This window comes from Ips typographus, linkage group LG2, assembly GCF_016097725.1.
Source record: "Ips typographus isolate SLU linkage group LG2, UJ_Ityp_2.0, whole genome shotgun sequence".
NCBI classification, from domain to species: Eukaryota; Metazoa; Arthropoda; class Insecta; order Coleoptera; family Curculionidae; genus Ips; species Ips typographus.
The window spans coordinates 15,894,853-15,912,409 of NC_138423.1; the positions used below are offsets into that span (position 1 = coordinate 15,894,853).

At 31.1% G+C, this 17,557-nt stretch overlaps 1 protein-coding gene across 3 annotated transcripts; it reads left to right on the plus strand.

Moving 5' to 3' along the window:
* The first annotated feature begins 804 nt into the window (after nt 1-804).
* On the plus strand, nt 805-17,354 carry LOC145725051 (uncharacterized). 3 transcript variants are annotated; one of them, XM_081973627.1, is made up of 7 exons: nt 805-1,149; nt 9,784-10,004; nt 14,241-14,422; nt 14,475-14,699; nt 15,940-16,151; nt 16,315-16,637; nt 16,742-17,354. In XM_081973627.1, exons 1-7 carry the CDS (start codon nt 1,122-1,124, stop codon nt 17,303-17,305), a joined length of 1,755 nt encoding a protein of 584 aa, XP_081829753.1. In that variant the 5' UTR covers nt 805-1,121; the 3' UTR covers nt 17,306-17,354. The 3 variants fall into 3 exon arrangements, with proteins under 3 accessions (XP_081829753.1, XP_081829752.1, XP_081829754.1); XM_081973626.1 differs by lacking the exon at nt 805-1,149 and adding an exon at nt 8,495-8,820; XM_081973628.1 differs by lacking the exon at nt 805-1,149 and adding an exon at nt 8,496-8,802.
* The last annotated feature ends 203 nt before the right edge of the window (nt 17,355-17,557 follow it).

The following is a 17,557-nucleotide window of genomic DNA, read 5'->3' on the forward strand; positions in this document are numbered from 1 at the left end:
AAATTTATGTATTGAAATTATGATAATATTTTCAACTTACCAGCTTCTGGATATACGCCATTAAAACAGTTTTATTAATATTACCAATGGCATTTTTTGTCTTCCAGGCAATACAAAAAAACAACACCCGAGGTATAACTCTTAGGTTTCAGGACATTGTGTTCTCTCTAACGCCCTTGGTGCATAAATAGCTATTTTTGAAACTAAATTAACCAAATATGTAATCATAATTTTTTAATGGTATCTAACCAATCGAAGCTTTATGTCTGTATTGTTTTTTTTTTAAACAAATTATCAGATCTGCGTTACCATTTATGCTAATAAAAATCTCTGGATTATAATTAGTGACTTTCAAAAAAAGGGAATAACAAAGTCGTATACACACAAATGTTTATCCCCCGTGCATATTTCTCGCACTATGAGTTTTAACTGAAAATGCAAATATTCTTACTTCTAAGTCAATTGTGTTGTTTAACGAGTGTATTAACTCTATCAGGTGTAACGACAAATTTGAATTTCAATAAAATGTCATAATTACATACCGTGTGTTTTGTTGAAGCTATTTTTTATTAGTACACTAATAACTGCTTGGCACCATGTTATCATTTTAATCTCAGAAATTCCAGTGATTTGGCAACTTTTAGACCAGGCATCGTATCGGAAAATTTTATCGCAGAATATGATTTATTTGCATTACAATTAGTAATAAACACACTATCAAATTAGGACTGACTATATACGATTAGGATTTGAACAACATTTTTTTGTCAGTTGGTGTTGATAAATGAAACTCTTCAAGTAGCACCCAAAGATAGATGCCTATTTTTAACGTTTCTTAGGATAACATACCTAATTCTGACAATATAGTTTGTCAGATATTGTTTTACTCACATTTTTCTAATTAAATAGACATTATCGATATCGTACTTTAAACAAAAATAAAGGAGATAAGTTCTGTATATAGTTGTGTCGCAGATAAAGAGAGTAATTTTCAAAAAGATACTATACTACGCTTTGCGAGTCTGTTCGGGTCGAACTCAGTCTCGATTTTTTATTACGCGGTAAACGTATGTTTTTATTAAGTGCATGTAAATCTGGTCAAGACGATCAAACTAAAGATTATGACCGATAAGAGAATTGGTCTCGAAGGTAAGTTATAATGACACTTTAGGCTTTAAAAGTATACCGAGTTAAGATAATTAACAACCCTTAATACATTTCAGTACATTTTGAAAACAGTTTATTTGATTTATAAATCACACAATTAAAACCCAATTAACTATAATTTACGAACACTTTTTTATTGTGAACTGCGGTAGACCCAAAAATATCTGATTTTTATTGTTTTAGGTAAATACAGGGTGGTCCAGTTTTAAGTGTCAATAATTCGCCATTTGATAGCCCATCAAAAAATAAGTTGACTTGCAATATGTCATTTTTCTGAAAAACGTTTCCTAAGGAAGATACAGTCCTCCAAATTTCAATTTAAAAAATCGTTTTATAGTTTAAAACTGAACATCCAAGACTTGGAATAGTCTAAAAACTTTTTTACTACTAGGAATGGTCTTATGATTCGCTTTCTCAGACTGCCATCCTGGTTGAGTGTCTGAAACTGGCATTCAAGAACAAAAAAAAATCCGGAAATCAAGACAAAGATTGTATTGTGCATGAAACTCATTTTTCACTACTAAAAATAATATAAAAGTTGCCTTTTAATGCTAGAACTGACTTTACTAGGACTAAAGAGTCCAAAAGTATATTTTCAAGACTTTAATTGGTGTACAACTCAATTTTCTGTTCTGGACAACAAGTCTAGAAGTAAATTAAATTTTCGGACTATTTTATTTCTAAAAATTAGTTCTCAAGACTATTATTGTAGCATTTGGTACCAAAATTTTTTACTTTTATTACTGAAGAAACTTGACTTTTGGAAATAGTCTTAAACTCGATTTTTCAGTCTTAAAAAGCACTAAAATCAGTCAATTTATTGCACCTATGAGTGTAGAAGTCAATTTAATAGTGAAGAAGCTTGAAATAACATTTTCAAGATTATGGTCAGTGGACAAACTGGCTTTTAGGCCTGATAAGTCAAAAACTTTGTAAAGATAGTCTTGAAACTCGATTTGAGGCACTGAAAACAGCCTTAAAACACTAAAAACAGTCTAGTTTATTAAGAAATACACGAGTTTTAAGCATTGAGGTGTCTAGAAGTCGATTTAATAGTGACAAAGCTTGGAATGCTATTTTAAGTCTATGAAGAATGTAAAAATTGTTTTTTAAGTTTGCTATGTCAATAACTTGGTGAAGATAGCCTTGAAACTCGATTTTCCAAGCTGAAAGCAGTTTTGAAGCACTAAAAATAGTCCAGAATTCGAAGAAAATGAAAAGCAAAGTAAAAAGCACGAAAAGTTCGTTTTCAAGACAATTTTCATGAATCTAATGTCAATGTCCTGCATCTAAGACTATTTTCAAGACTAAAATATTGAAATTTGTCTTCAAATTATGAAAACTTACTTCAAATGCAAATTTTAAGCTTCTGATGTCACTTTTCATTAGTTCAGTCACATTTTGGGGTTCAAGTCAATTTTTAAGGTTTAAATGTATGAATTTGTAGTAACAAATTCTTGAAAAAGTAGTTTTTATGACTACAAGTCAATTTTTAGTATTAAAGTCTCTCGATTTGCATGAAAACTGGTTACAAACACAATTTTTAAGCTTCTGAAATTTTTATCGTTTCTAATTCAATTTTCAAAACTAAAGTCTTTTAGTTTGCCTGGAAACTATGAAAACTGGCTACAATAATATTTTTTAAACTTCTTAAGTGAATTTTCCGTTTCCAAGACAATTTTTAAGTTGGGTTGGGTTAGTTTTGGGTCTTTGACCGTAATAACGTGTAATAAAGTGCTTGTTCCAAATTTGATCAATATTGCTCCAACGCAACGGTTTGACAGTTATGACAAAAAAAAACGATTTTTTAAACAGAAATTTGAAGGACTGTATTTTCCTTAGGAAGCACTTTTCAGGAAAATGACATAATGAATGTCAACTTATTTTTTAATTGGCTATGGATTGGTGAATTATTGACATTTAAAACTGGACCACCCTGTATAGATTCCATTTAGCACTATAACATTATAAATACGGACGGAGTTTAGGCTACCCAAAGATATAGAAAGTAATCCATATTCACCACATTATAGGTATTATAGTGTAGCACGCAATAATATTTCGTATTATTTGTGTAAGTGCTTATTTATAATTTAAATATTTAAAGAAAATTTTTCTTATCCGAATACTAATCATTCGCCTTGAATTAATTGAGCATTAAGCGGTTAATTTGATTCTAAGTTCATTGAAATTTGACAAACTTAGGTATATATAGAGGGCTGAAAGAAGAGAAAGTTTTATGGTAAAGGGTGCCTACAGAATATGACTTTGTGAAGTTAGTTTACGCCTGTTTTCAGTACCAAAACAATTAGTTTACGATCTGGGTGCCCAAAGTCCAGGTAAATAACCTAACTGTACAGGTATAACTGGTATAAGGTGTCCCAAGTGTGAATCGGCAGCCAAATCATAAAGAACACTAAGAAATAAGAAAAATGTATCATTCGAACAAGACAATCATCTAAATTTAGCATTTTGTTGTTATATTTAACGAAGAATTTAAAACTCATCATTTTTATGCATAAACAAATCAAAACTTTCTAACACGTTTTTCTTGGAAAATATTACAGTTTTTTCTTTAAAATGCCAAAAGCTGTAAGAAAAAAGTCGTCTTTTTTCTTACTGCTCTCTTTAATCTGTTAGATAAAGATTTCTGCAATACGATAGTGTGGCAAAAGGTATGAGTCACATAAAGTAGTACTAATACTGTAAGGAGTGTAAGGGGTAAACGTTCGCAAAACGTAGATTTGCAAATGCTTTATTTCAGAAAATACAGGATGTCAAAGTTTAATTGTTTCAGATTCTCCTTAATATCAATGGTGCACCCCTACAATGTCTGGATAGGTAAATCCTCTTTAAATTTTTATTTCAACAGAAGATTTTTGTGTACCGGGTGACCCAATAAGACTGTTCCTCGGCCATATCTCAGAAACCGTACGTCGTCTGACTTTGGGGTTACAAAAATTACTGGGTTAATTTTTCGATGAAGAATCGCTGAAAAATATTTTCAAGATCTTAAAATGACCACCAGAGGTGCCAACTGCCATCTTAAATTAAAAAATTGCAATTTTCTATAAATTTTGCATCACAAACTACCAAGTTTATTTTGACATTTTTAAAGAAAATCAGTTTATCTAGCATTTTCGTAAAAATTTCTGTTATTTCAAAAAGAAAGATATTGGGGGGTGTTCAAATGTTTTTGTAATAACCTGCTGTAACTTCTTGGCGATCTGACCGATTTTAACAAATTTGGTATCGTTGAAAATAGCTTTCCTTGGGCAATAAGAATCAACCAAAATATAGTTCATTTAGTTGAATCCTTTGCCGCCAGGTTAGTTTTGACACCATGACACAAATTTCAAAAAAATCAAATGGAATGATATGACTTTTTTTGTTTGAAAAAGTAGCCAAATAACTTCCAAATAGGTCAGTAAAAACCGTTTTTCAAAATCTTTATAAATGGTTCCGAAATATGTGTTATGTATAATATACCTATTTGGGTTTTAGGCTTACCTACTTTTTATATTAAAAGTAAGAATTAAGGTAAGAATTTTGAGAGTAATATTAGAATGATAAGTTTATCATGCGTTTCGTCCCTTTCGAGCAACATGAATGTCCTGACGATTATATTTGTTTTAAATAAAATTTAAATTAAGTCTATTTAGACTCACAATTCCTTCTTTACACATCTTATTCATTTCGTAGCTAAATTTGTAATAGTTTTAGGACATTTACTGCGCGATTCTTGGCCTTTAAAGATCCATTAATCTGATTTTCCCAATATTTGAGGTTAGGAACGAGATTTTAAAAAACGGTTTTTACTTGGGTCCTTTTTCGTAAAGAAAAAGTCATATCATTCAGTTTGATTTTCTTAATTAATTTGAAATTTGGGTCATGGTTGGGTTATTACAAAAACAATTAAACACCCTCCACCAACTTTGTTTTTGAAATAACTGAAATTTTTGTTTTACGAAAATGCTAGATAAAGTGCTTCTCTTTTAAAATGTGAACAAAAACTTTGTAGTTTGTTATGCAAAAAAACACCCGGTATATTCATCTTATAATTAATATTTTTCACTCTTTGTTCGTGCATATGGTTTTCTGTTGTATGGTTTTAATACTGTTGTTATTGTAGCAAAAACAGCTGTGACAATTTGTACTTGAGACGATAATAAAGTATTATGCAAACTGTAGACAATATACACTTAAATGTACTTGTAAATTTAGAGGACGATACATTGTCCTCATTTGAGGTCTTTAAGTGAAAAACACTCATTTTCTACCACACCACAACAATACATTTTTACGCACAAGTGGCCTCTGGTAATGTTTGTTTATGCTTATAGGTTTCTATGACAGTCACTTTACAGGTCATCAAAAGGGTCTTTTGATCAAATTTACAGCCGAATAGTTTTTAAGTTACAAAAATCTTGTCGTCAATGACAACGGGCGGTAAAGTATGCTAAGATTCATTGTGGGTAAAACATTGTTTACGTCCTGTGGCTGTCCTAAACCTTTGGCCGCGGGCGTAATCTTTCTCTTTCAGCCTTCGATACGTAATAACTATGTTACTTTACTCAACTGGTTGTGTAATGTAGAAATATTTCTCACTGTAGTCGGTTTTCAAAAATTGTAATTTATTTTAAAACCTTATTGTGTACTATTTTGTGCATGTAAACACTACATGTTTTTGATAATAATTATAGCTTATACTAGAACAGCATGTTTGTAAGTAGAATCCGGATTAAAAAGCACTAAAATCGCGAAAAAAAGCGCTTAAAAAGCAAAATTATTTTTGTCAAAAAAAGCATACAAATTTGTAAAATGCTTTAAAAATGCACCAAACTCTTTCAGAGTTGCAATTTTTTTTTACTTTTTTTGACTTAGAAATGTTTTGAACTGCTTTAGAAGCATACGGGTATAGGGAAGATTTTAGACTGTTTTGAAAACTGGAAAAACAAATTTGAACTACTTGAGGAGCATTTGGAAGATTTTCGAACAGTTTAAAGAGCATATTGAAGATGATTGAATGCTTTAGAGGCATTTGGAAATTCTTAGATAATTCTACAATTTTTTGGAAGCTTTTAGACTGCTTTTATATTTTTTGGGAGCTTTTAAACTAGCTGAAGAACATTTGGAAGCTTTTAGAGTGTTCTAAAAGCTTTTGGAAGGCTTTCGACTGCTTGAGAAGCATTTTGGAGTTTCTAATAGTGTTTTATTAAAACGTTTTTCTTTAGGAGCATTTGAAAAGTGTTTGAACAGTTTAAAAAGCATTGAAAGTTTTGGACTGCTTTTAAGGCATTTGAGACCTTGTAGACGGTCCTAGAAACTTTTGGAAGCTAAAGTAAAAGCTTAAACTAAGCTTAAACTGCTCTATAAGCTTACGGAAGCTTTTAGACTGTCTTGAAATCTTTTGGGAGCTTCTATAGATAAGTTGAAAAGCATTTGGAAGCTTTTAGTTTGTTCTAAAAGCTTTTTGAAGTTTCTGGGCTGTTTGTAAGCTTTTGCAAGGCATTTTGGAGCTTGCATGTTTTTACCTTTTTTTAGACTACTTCAGGAGCATTTCGAAATTAGTTCAGTTTAAATTTGTAAATTGATACTTACCCATTTTGAAACAGATACTTGGTATGTTTTTGTCTTTCAGAACCCTTCAATATCTCAATAAAGCTATTGCAATAATTGTAAATTAACCTATACAAAAAATAGCAGTACCTAAATAAGCACAAAAAGAAGAATGAAGCAAAATAAGCATGAAAAAAATCTGTCAAATGACGTTTTTTGCATAAATCTACCTCTAAATTGACACCTTGACACATGTCCTACTTACAGAATTATGCATCATCCTTATTGCCTAGAGATTTGTAATAATTTGGTCTTATTTTATCATTTTCTATTTATAATTTTGATGTTTTTTAGACCTGTAATTATACATATCAGTGTTCTAGAAAACCATCATCAAAAATGCATTAAAAAAAATTCACATCAAACAGTTAAATAACTTGTTCAAATTATTATTGCTTTGACAGACATTTTTAGTGCAAAACTAACGAAACTATTATTTTTCGCTTCCGTGATAATTATGTAATAACAATCGCGATAATTTAAAGAATAACCGAACCAGTTTTACATAAACATTAAGTCAATAAAACTAATGTGAATATGTTTGATGCAAATCTGTATTTTTCCTGTATTTTAAAATAGTACAGGAAGCAAAATAACAATAATTCAGATGAACTTAACCATCAGAAACATATTAATTCATTTATCTAGTTTCGATAGTAGAAAAACTTTACTAGAACATATTAAATTAATCCATGACAGTAAATTTCAATATGGCGGCGCAACCATGACGTAATCACCAACTACCGCGGCTTGCTCTATATCATAAACTCTATTAACAATTCTAGATATTGTTTCACAAGATTTTAATCAGATTTCTTAGTAAAGTGATCACGTGACCAACTATTGAATGTCGTCACAACGGTTTTGACACATTGACATATGTCATTTACAAAATATTAGCCTTCATCCTTGTCTAGAGCATTGATTTGTAATAGTTTTCTTCATTCATCATTTCCTATTTGTATGATTCTGACGTTTTTATAACTGTATACTTCGATTCTAAAAAACGTCATCAAAAATGCATTAATAAAAAATGTACATCAGAGAGTTAAATAACTTGTTATTATTAATGTTTGGACAGACTTTTTAGCGGAAAACTAACGAAACTGCTTTAGTGACAAGCATGGGAAATGGAGGCTCGACGTAAAAGTGTAAATTAAAAAACTCAATTCTGTAACAATCGCGATAATTTAAAAAAATATCCGAACCAGTTTTACATAAACATTAAGTCAATAGAACTCATGTGAATTATTTGATGCGCGTTTGGGAAAAAAACCAAATTTGGTATTCCTGTATTTTAAACGTTAAAAATTCACACTTTTAGGTGTTTTGATGTTTTATGACTGATCAGAAACGTATTGACTCATTTATCTAGTTTCGATAGTAGAAAAACTTTACTAGAGCATATTAAATTTAACCACGACCGTAAATTTCAATATGGCGGCGCAACCATGACGTAATCACCAACTACCGTGGCTTGCTCTATATCACAAAGTGTATTTGAGGTATTGTTTCAAGTTTTACTGATAATAGACTAAACAATTTTAGCGAACAATATGAAAATTCAACTTGTAACGTAGCAACAATACATAATGTAAACATAACTGCATCTACATAACTAGTAAAAAAAAATGAAATGTCAAGAAATGAAAGTAAGAATAATTGAATTCAATATAATATTGGTTCTGCACACAGTGAGTTTATTTTTACTTTTAGTGCTAATTCTACGTGCGAAATAATTAAACCGTTTGAGAATTTGTTTTTTGTGTTCTCACATACCTAATCAAAACTTAAATAACGTTTTTGACCTTGTGGAAGTGATTTAAGTTTAAATTTGGTGATGATTTTTGGAGTAGATTAAAATTCGATTTTAATCCGAGAGAATATTTTCCAACCACGATTATGCATGCTGGAAGAAGTAACAGAGGGAGATTTTGCGGCTTATACTTTAAACAAGTATTCTAATTTTAATTAAATTTGATGGCAAATGTATATTTAAGATGAAAATGCAGAAAAGTGAGTATAACATACCTGGTGAGTTGAAAAAGTTTGCTAGTTCAAAAGTCAAAATGTTTGTGTTTGGTTAAACTACAAGAAACGAAAACTCAAGCCAGATCAAAATTTCTTCTTTTCTTCGTTTAACTGTTATTTACACATTTAATTTTAATGTTTCAAGAAACTTTTTAACATCTATTGATGATTTTTGAACACATTGTATAGACTACGAGTAGATAGATACATTAAAGTTGATTTATAATGGTCAAAAATATGACATTAGTGTTAACAAACCTATAAACATTCTTTCAGATGTTTAGGTATAAGACTTCTATTAATATGTTGTATAATCTTCCTTTATTTCAAATTGGTTATTTAGAAACAAATAACAACATGAAACAGCGTCAAAAGGAACATAGAGAAAAACAACTTACAAATGGCTGAGAAGTATCAATATTCAATTTGGTACTTATTGTTATACCAACGGACTGCTACTTTTTCTTATACTTTACTATTACTTATTAATAATATTTACAAAGGTCTTCAGATAGGAACAGAAAATTATTAAATTTGAGTTACTCAATTTAAAGAAACAGCAGCTCAAAAAAAAACAAAATAGTTGTCCTATTCTTTTTGACGAGTAGTTTATTTTTAATTTTTTGACTTCAAACATTAGTTTTACTTAAAATACTTTGACGGATTTGATAGATTTTTTTATGCTTTAATAACGCAAGTCTACAGGTGCAGCATTTGCGTAGCACAGTGAGTAGCTTGTGATTGGTCAAAAAAAGCAGCTTTCAGCTTTCTGCTTTTTCTTGTCCAATTACAAACTACAAACAGTGTTGTGATTTGCTCAAATACTGTACATGTGGTCTTTACATCACAGATTGTGTACATATAATATAACTTTGTGCAAAATTATTTGACTACCTAGTCCATTTTAGAGAAAAAATTGTGCAAATTGAAAACATTTTACAAAATAATTATTCTTGTTGGTTGCAGAAGTACCGTTACAATCGTTTGGTCCTTACGAAAAAAGAACAAAAAGACTTAAAGGGCCCCTAAGGGTGGTACGGCTATGCCTACTTGGTATAGTAGTTCCAACCCTGGTGTTGGGTGTCCCTTTGTACCTTCGCTACAATGTCTATGGGGCGCAGTTGTATCCATTGGCAATGTCCGATATGCGAATGATCGATAATAGAGTGTCCACAACATGGTGCCAGGTAAGAAAATTGCAAAAATAAATAAGATAATTTATATAGGTAGATAGGTAATTAAAAACGATTTTATTGTGTTTGACCGTTCTCGAACCGGAAAATTGTTATAAATAATGTGAACGTTTTGCATTGTTTTTCGGCATTAGGTTAGCGATTATGTAGGTAATTATCGTTTATAATCACTTTATCTCTAGATTTTATTTTCGTATGGCAATTTGAAAACAGTTTTAATTAATTTGAAGTAAACAAAACGGAATTTTTTTATTAAGTAGCAGAAGTTAACTAACTATAATAGTTAAAGATTGAAAGATTTTACACTTGATAAACAATATCTAAGAAAATACACGATAATAAATAATCACTTAAGTAAGGGATTATTCATGCAATTATAGTTGTTAACCTAGATAAATTTTTGAATAATATTATGATACACGTGTATAGGAAAAATATATAAATATTTGCCGGTGATAACCGGTTTTTTGCAAAAAACACTACTGTATGGAAATTAATGATTGAACAAACACAGAAGAGAGAATTGTTGTTATGCTTTTAACAGTGGTATAAAGAGGAAAAGGTTAAACAGGATGTTTTGAAATAATGCGCAAATATTTCACATTCAGAAATGGAAAACATTGCAGGTATGAAGATTTTTATATTATACATATAAATCCTATTATAAGAAGAGAGAACTATTGCAAATCAATGTTCTAGACAAAGATGAAGCATAACTTTGCGTATGTGACATGTGTCAAAACGGCTGGAACGTCATTCAAAAGTTGCATGGTCAAGTGACTACCTTATAAGGACGTCTCTCACCGCCGCCTACTATACTAGAAAGCCTAGAAGGTGCTTGTCAAAAATTCCAATATGGCGGAAATAGTGGTGACAGTTGGCGTTTGTTTGTATTGTGGAAATTGAGTTATTTGACAAGTGACACTAATGACACAATTGTCAAATGGCCCGGTTCAAACAATAAATAAATAATCACTCAAAACTGAAATTGTTCATTACGTTTTCTTATTTTTATTTTTGATGTTTTACATTTTTAAACAGAATTTTAATGCATTTTTATAAAATCAGAATAAGTTGCTTGACCTCAGACGTCAAATTTTATATGTCAATGTTCAAATAAAAAAAAAAAAATTTATGAAATAGTCAAAACACTCACGTGACCCTAATGAATACTGTATGGAAATTGAAAATTTTCTGGGACATCACATTAAATCCATCAAAGTTCAAATTGATAAAGAAATTGTTTTAAAAAATGTTTAAAACACTCACGTGTACCTGATAAATACAATTTTAAATGTGCAAATGTTGCAGAACGTCAAACTTGTAGTGTCAAAGTTGAAATTCAGTAAAACTCAGGTGACCCTGAAAAAATTAAATTTGAAACTGTCAAAGTTCAAATGTCAACAGGATAAAAAAAATTGAACAAACAGCACAGTTACGCGGCCCTAATAAATACAGTTTTCAACTTGAAAATTGTCTGGGACGTCGAATTAAAACAAAGTTGAAATAAAAAAAAAAGAGTATTCAAATTTTTAAAGCAGTCACGTGATCCCAATTAATGCAGTTTTTAACTTGAAAATGTTGTAAAACGGCAAATTTAAACTGTCCAAATTGAAGTTGAATAAAATAGTCACGTGACTTTAAAAAAAATAATTTGCAACTGTCAAAGTTCAAATGTCAAAAGGATTAAAAAACTGATGTTTAAAAAATAGTCAAAACAGTTACGCGACCCAAATAAATACAGTTTTCAACTTGAAAATTGCCTCTGACGTCGATTTAAAACTGTCAAAGTTGAAAGTAAAAAAAATAGTTTTAAAATTCTTAAAGCAGTCGCGTGATCCCAATTAATACAGTTTTGAACTTGAAAATGTTGTAAAACAGCAAATTTAACCTATCAAATTGAATGAAATAGTCACGTGGCCTTAAAAAATTGAATTGCCAGTGTCAAAGTTAAAATGTCGACAGTATATAAAAAACATGTTTAAAAAATATTCAAAACAGTTACGCGACCCTAATAAATACAATTTTCATCTCGAAAATTGTCTGAGACGTCAAATTAAAACTGTCAAAATTGAAGTGGAATAAAATAGTCACGTGACCTTAAAAAAATTAAATTTGAAACTGTCAAACTTCAAATGTCAACAGAAAAAAAGATGGTGAAGTTTTGTTTTTTGTTTATCAATTTAAAAAAAACTGTCAAAGTTGAAATAAAAAAAAAGAGTATTAAAATTTTTAAAGGAGTCACGTGAAGTCGTCAGTTTTGAACTTGAAAATTGTCTGGCACGTCGAATTAAAACTGTCAAAATTGAAGTTGAATAAAATAGTCACGTGACCTTAAAAAATTTTCAATTCAAAACTGTCAAAGTTCAAATGTAACAGGATTCAAAAATTGATGTTTAAAAAATAGTCACAATAGTTACGCGACCCTAATAAATACAGTTTTCAACTTGAAAATTGTCTGGGACGTCGAATTTAAATTGTCAAAGTTGAAATTTTAAAACTCTTAAAGCAGTCACGTGATCCCAATTAATGCAGTTTTGAACTTGAAAATGTTGCATAACGGCAAATTTAAACTGTCAAAATTAAAGTTGAATAAAATAGTAACGTGACTTTAAAAAAATTAATTTGCAACTGTCAAAGTTCAAATGTAACAGGATTCAAAAATTCATGTTTAAAAAATAGTCAAAACAGTTACGCGACCCTAATAAATACAATTTTCATTTTGAAAATTATCTGAGACGTCAAATTTAAACTGTCAAAATTGAAGTGGAATAAAATAGTCACGTGACCTTAAAAAAATTAAATTTTAAACTGTCGAAGTTCAAATGTCAACAGGAAAGAAGATGGTGCAGTTTTGTTTTTCGTTTATCAATTTAAAAAAAACTGTCAAAGTTGAAATTAAAAAAAAAAGAGTTTTAAAATTTTTAAAGGAGTCACGTGACCCCAATTAATGCAGTTTTGAACTTGAAAATTGTCTGGGACGTCGAATTAAAACTGTGAAAATGGAAGTTAAATAAAATAGTTACGTGACCTTAAAAAATGTTAATTTAAAACTGTCAAAGTTGAAATGTGACAGGATTCAAAAATTGATGTTTAAAAAATAGTCAAAACAGTTACGCGACCCTAATAAATACAGTTTTTATCTTGAAAATTGTCTGGGAAGTTGAATAAAATAGTCACGTGACCTTGAAAAATTTAAATTTGAAACTGTCAAAGTTCAAATGTCAACAGAAAAAAAAAAGATGGTGAGGTTTTGTTTTTGATCTATCAATTAAAAAAAAGATGTTTAAAAAATAGTCAAAGTTAAAATTGAAGAAAATTTAGTTTTAAAATTCACGTGACCTCAAGTAATGCAGTTTTAACTTGAAAATGTTCAAATATATGTTGAAAAATAGTTAAAATAGTAGCTTTGGCAATGTGTCTCTCGCTTTACAATTGATTTCATATGGTCAGTTTTTAAAATATTATCTATAGAAATTAGGAGGAAGGTTATGGTAATTTTAGTGCCTAGGTATCTTGTAAAATTGATGTAGATAACTCATTTTGACGAAAAACAATATGAAAAGCAAATGGAGCTTTTAAATATTCACAAAGCAAACTTGTAAGCTATTTTTTGAATATCGTTGCGTTATTATATTTAATCAAAAGTTCTGCTATAAAAACCTGGTTACTTATGACATAATTATAATTACTAAAATGTTATTGTCAGGTATGTACAGAAAAAGTAGTTTACTTGATTACATTAGTTCGTGTGATATAATATTATAATAAAAGGTCTCGAGCTTTTATAACCTTGTGGTGTGTATTACATTTTTACGTGTGCAACAAGCTTTCAAATTATTTGTATATTCAAAAAGAACCGCCAAATCAAACATAAAAGACTAAAAGCATATTCACATTTATGTCTGGTTTGCTTTCAGATTTTCGTGAGAACTTTCTCATTGTTAACCCCTTTTGATAAACAGAATACACTTCAGGCTGATAATGAAAATACAAACCTATATCGTTTGATTGCCTTATATCAAAAACAAAAGTTCAACGATTATGAAATATTTGTTTTAGTCAGTGCGATAACGAAATTTGTGCAGTACATCACAATTTTTTTGATTTTACTACAAACGTAATCTCTACTGTATATTTGACTTTAAGACCCGGTTCTAATTTGTGACGTTCTTCTTTTATAGAAATTGCGCATTATTTTTTGTAAAATAGCTAATTTAATTGTTGCAGAGACAAAGAGTGAGAACCAACACAACTTTTAATGCATTTTTACTTTCCGAAGCCCCGAAACTTGCCACTAACCAACAGACACTGTCTATGATTAGACATTTGTTGTTGGAGGATGATATTAAGGAATACTGGGGTTTCTACCTTTTGAAAGGCTCGGCAGTGACAGTAAACACTTGTGTCAGGTACACTGATATACCCCATAGAAAAGCAATGTGTTTAAACCATAATGTTTAGATGGCCTGGGGCTTCACTTATAGTCATTCGAGGCCATCGTCATCTCCACCAATGCGCCTACATTGGAGATGATTCATCTGAAGAAGTGGACGAATTGATGGACGCCATTAAAGAAGGAACGTACATTCCTTCGGATCAAGGCGTTCATAGATCAACCTCGAATGAATCGGTTGCCAACGATCCAAATTTGATGAAGAGACACCGAGCTGATGTGGAATTTCATAGGTAAGGACGGTTTAGGAAGTAGGTATTTACTTTTACGTAAGAACCCTGAAGATGGTTAAAATGTTTGACCAACTTTATCGGCTATTTTACATCCTTTAGTGCCTTCATATAGCAGCAATAACAGATTGGATGATTTTCACACACAAATTTGGTTTTCCATTTAGTGATCAGTTTTACGCAGGGAAAGTGTACCTTCTAAAAGAAATATTATGGATTTTGGTATGCGGTGGAGGAGCTTAAAAATGCCTAACTAACCACAATTACAAAACTAGTAAGAGAAAACATGTTCGCCTTACAAACCCAAATTTTTCCATCGCTTAAGGTATTTTAATCGACGTTTTGGGTTTTGTTCGTGAATTCAAGAGGAGATTGAAAAGATTCCTTTTATGGCAAAGCATTTATTTTTTCTAAGGATGCAACATTTTTTACATTAAATGATACAGTAAATACTCCAAATTGTCGGTGGAATGACTTTTATGTACATACAAATTCTTCTTCTTCATCAGCCTGTTCCCATTTACTCCAGAATGTAGGCCGCCTGTCCATAGCATCCCTCATCCAGTTTTTCCCGGCAATTTTCTGGATGTTTTTTTCAATTTTTTTTTTCAACATTAATTTTTTCGAAAACCGCTGTATATCGACATAGGATATGCTACATGAAAACTACATAAATGCAATAAAAAAAAATAAAAATGGGGGTACTCATTTGAAAATGTCAACTGGAAGGACGTATCTATACGACGGAAGTTAATAATAATAATATTTTTCATATGTAACCAACTTGAGCGGACACATTGTATAGATTTGATTACTTACATAGATTATTAGTTTAGTGAATTCACTTTCATCAGTTTTTTTTTAAAGTGTGGGAAAAAATATTATGATATAGTTCTTGAGAATCACTAGAGTTGTACATTTTGTAGTCCACTGGAATAGCAGATTTGAAGTAGTAACCATAGTTTATACGATACCCCAATGTCACACTGCTATTTATTGATTGAAATAACATGTATAGTCTGATTAAACACCTAGAGAGCAAGAAAAAACCTTTGCAAATCTGAAAAAGACCTGAAACTTTTGTTTAGGAATAACCTTGAATATCGGATTTAAAAAGTAGAGTTGTAAATTACTCCTCAGAAATCTTCTTCAAGGCTTCAGAGGGAAACCTTTTTAGAAGTTAAACTTTTACTAAATATCAGATAAGTAAAACTAATTTTTAAAGACATTTTTATGACTTCAGTCCACATCATTCGGTAAACAAAGAAAACCACACGTTGAAATCCAGCGTCGACACTTCGGATCTGAACGATCCAAAAATGCTGAAAACCATACTGGAAGCGTTGCAGAACAAGAAGAAGAGCAAAAAGAAGCAGTCAGAAGACCATCCGCATTTTAAGCGGAATTCTACTATAGCAACCGGAGAAAGTCGAAACTTTAACATTTATTCACCTGGTAAGCTATTAGAGCTAAAACACAAACAAATTTACCCTTTTAAAATTCTATGGAAGAATTAGAGAAACAAACTTAACTGCTTGTAATCAACAGGGTCGTAGATCACATTTGCTTTGCCTGTTCTGTTGGAGTTTTGTTTTTTTTAATACATTTTTGGATGCAGGTGAAACACCGCAATCATCTCAGGAAGTTCTCTCCCGTCTGTACAACATGCTACAAAGCCTGGGAGAGAAAGCTCCTAAATACCTGGAAAACCTTTCCAAAAAGCTCAAGGACCCAGATCTTGCAGATAATGGGACTGAACCAGGCGCCCAAGAAGCCGGCATCCAAAAAAGGTTTGACCAGCACTACGAAACTCAAGGCAGGCAGTACAAGAAACCTGCAGTAAATTTTAATAGAGATATAGATAATCGTAGAAGAAGACGTGATACCGCTTATAAAGATCTGAATAAAGATGATAGTGATAATGACCACGCTCAGGAAGATGTGAGTAGCTGCTGGTTTGTTTAGTATATTACAGTTTATTATTGTGTTTTTATTGCTTATAGTCGCCAAATAAAACCAATTGCTTTTGAATATTGTGGTTTTAGGGATTTGTACAAAAACCAGATGGTATAGCTGATCATAAAGGGATGCTAAACGAAACTAATGATCACGACATGAGCAATAGCGAGTTTTGGTCGTCATTTTCCAGCTCTGAGGAAGCTTTACTAAACTGTGAAGGGTTAATTTTGAATTTGCCACTAACACCGCACCACAACTGCAAACGTGATCTTAACGAACAAGAAGCGGAAGAAGCTTATTTAGCCAACTCCATCACATACAGAGTACCAGTAAACGGCTACTATTTCTTTGTATTTAACAGTGAAAACGAGGTCCAACCCAATTACATCAGAGTACAATTTCATCTTAATAAAGCGGTCTACGATTTGTCCAATCCAGTGCAGGTGTGTGCGAATTCGACAAATGTGTGCGAGGTGGACTTGAAGTTTTTCTCATCGGAGAAGTTGGTATTAGAGTTGCCGGTCAGGAGTAACGATACGCTGTGGAACGAGGAGTTTATCGTTGAATCTGAATGCGAGCCGAGGACTGCGTTGTATGCAGTGTGTGTGATAGCCGTTCCTATTATAATTATATTGTTTGCCTTTTCTTGAATACATATCTAGTCAGTAAGGGAAAGTAATAAATAAAAATGAAACGTTAGGTTTGTTTGTTATCCTTTTGTGTTCTGGTAGATTAGTTTAGGAGAGGAGACTTAGAGCGGAATTCAGAAATCTTGTTTGCGATTATTTATCTCATACTCAAGTAACTTTACCGGAACCTATTCTGATTCACAAACAAATTGCTTTTAACTGAAACTCTTAAAAGTTAATGGCGAACTAGCAATTAAGTTAAATGTGAGCAGA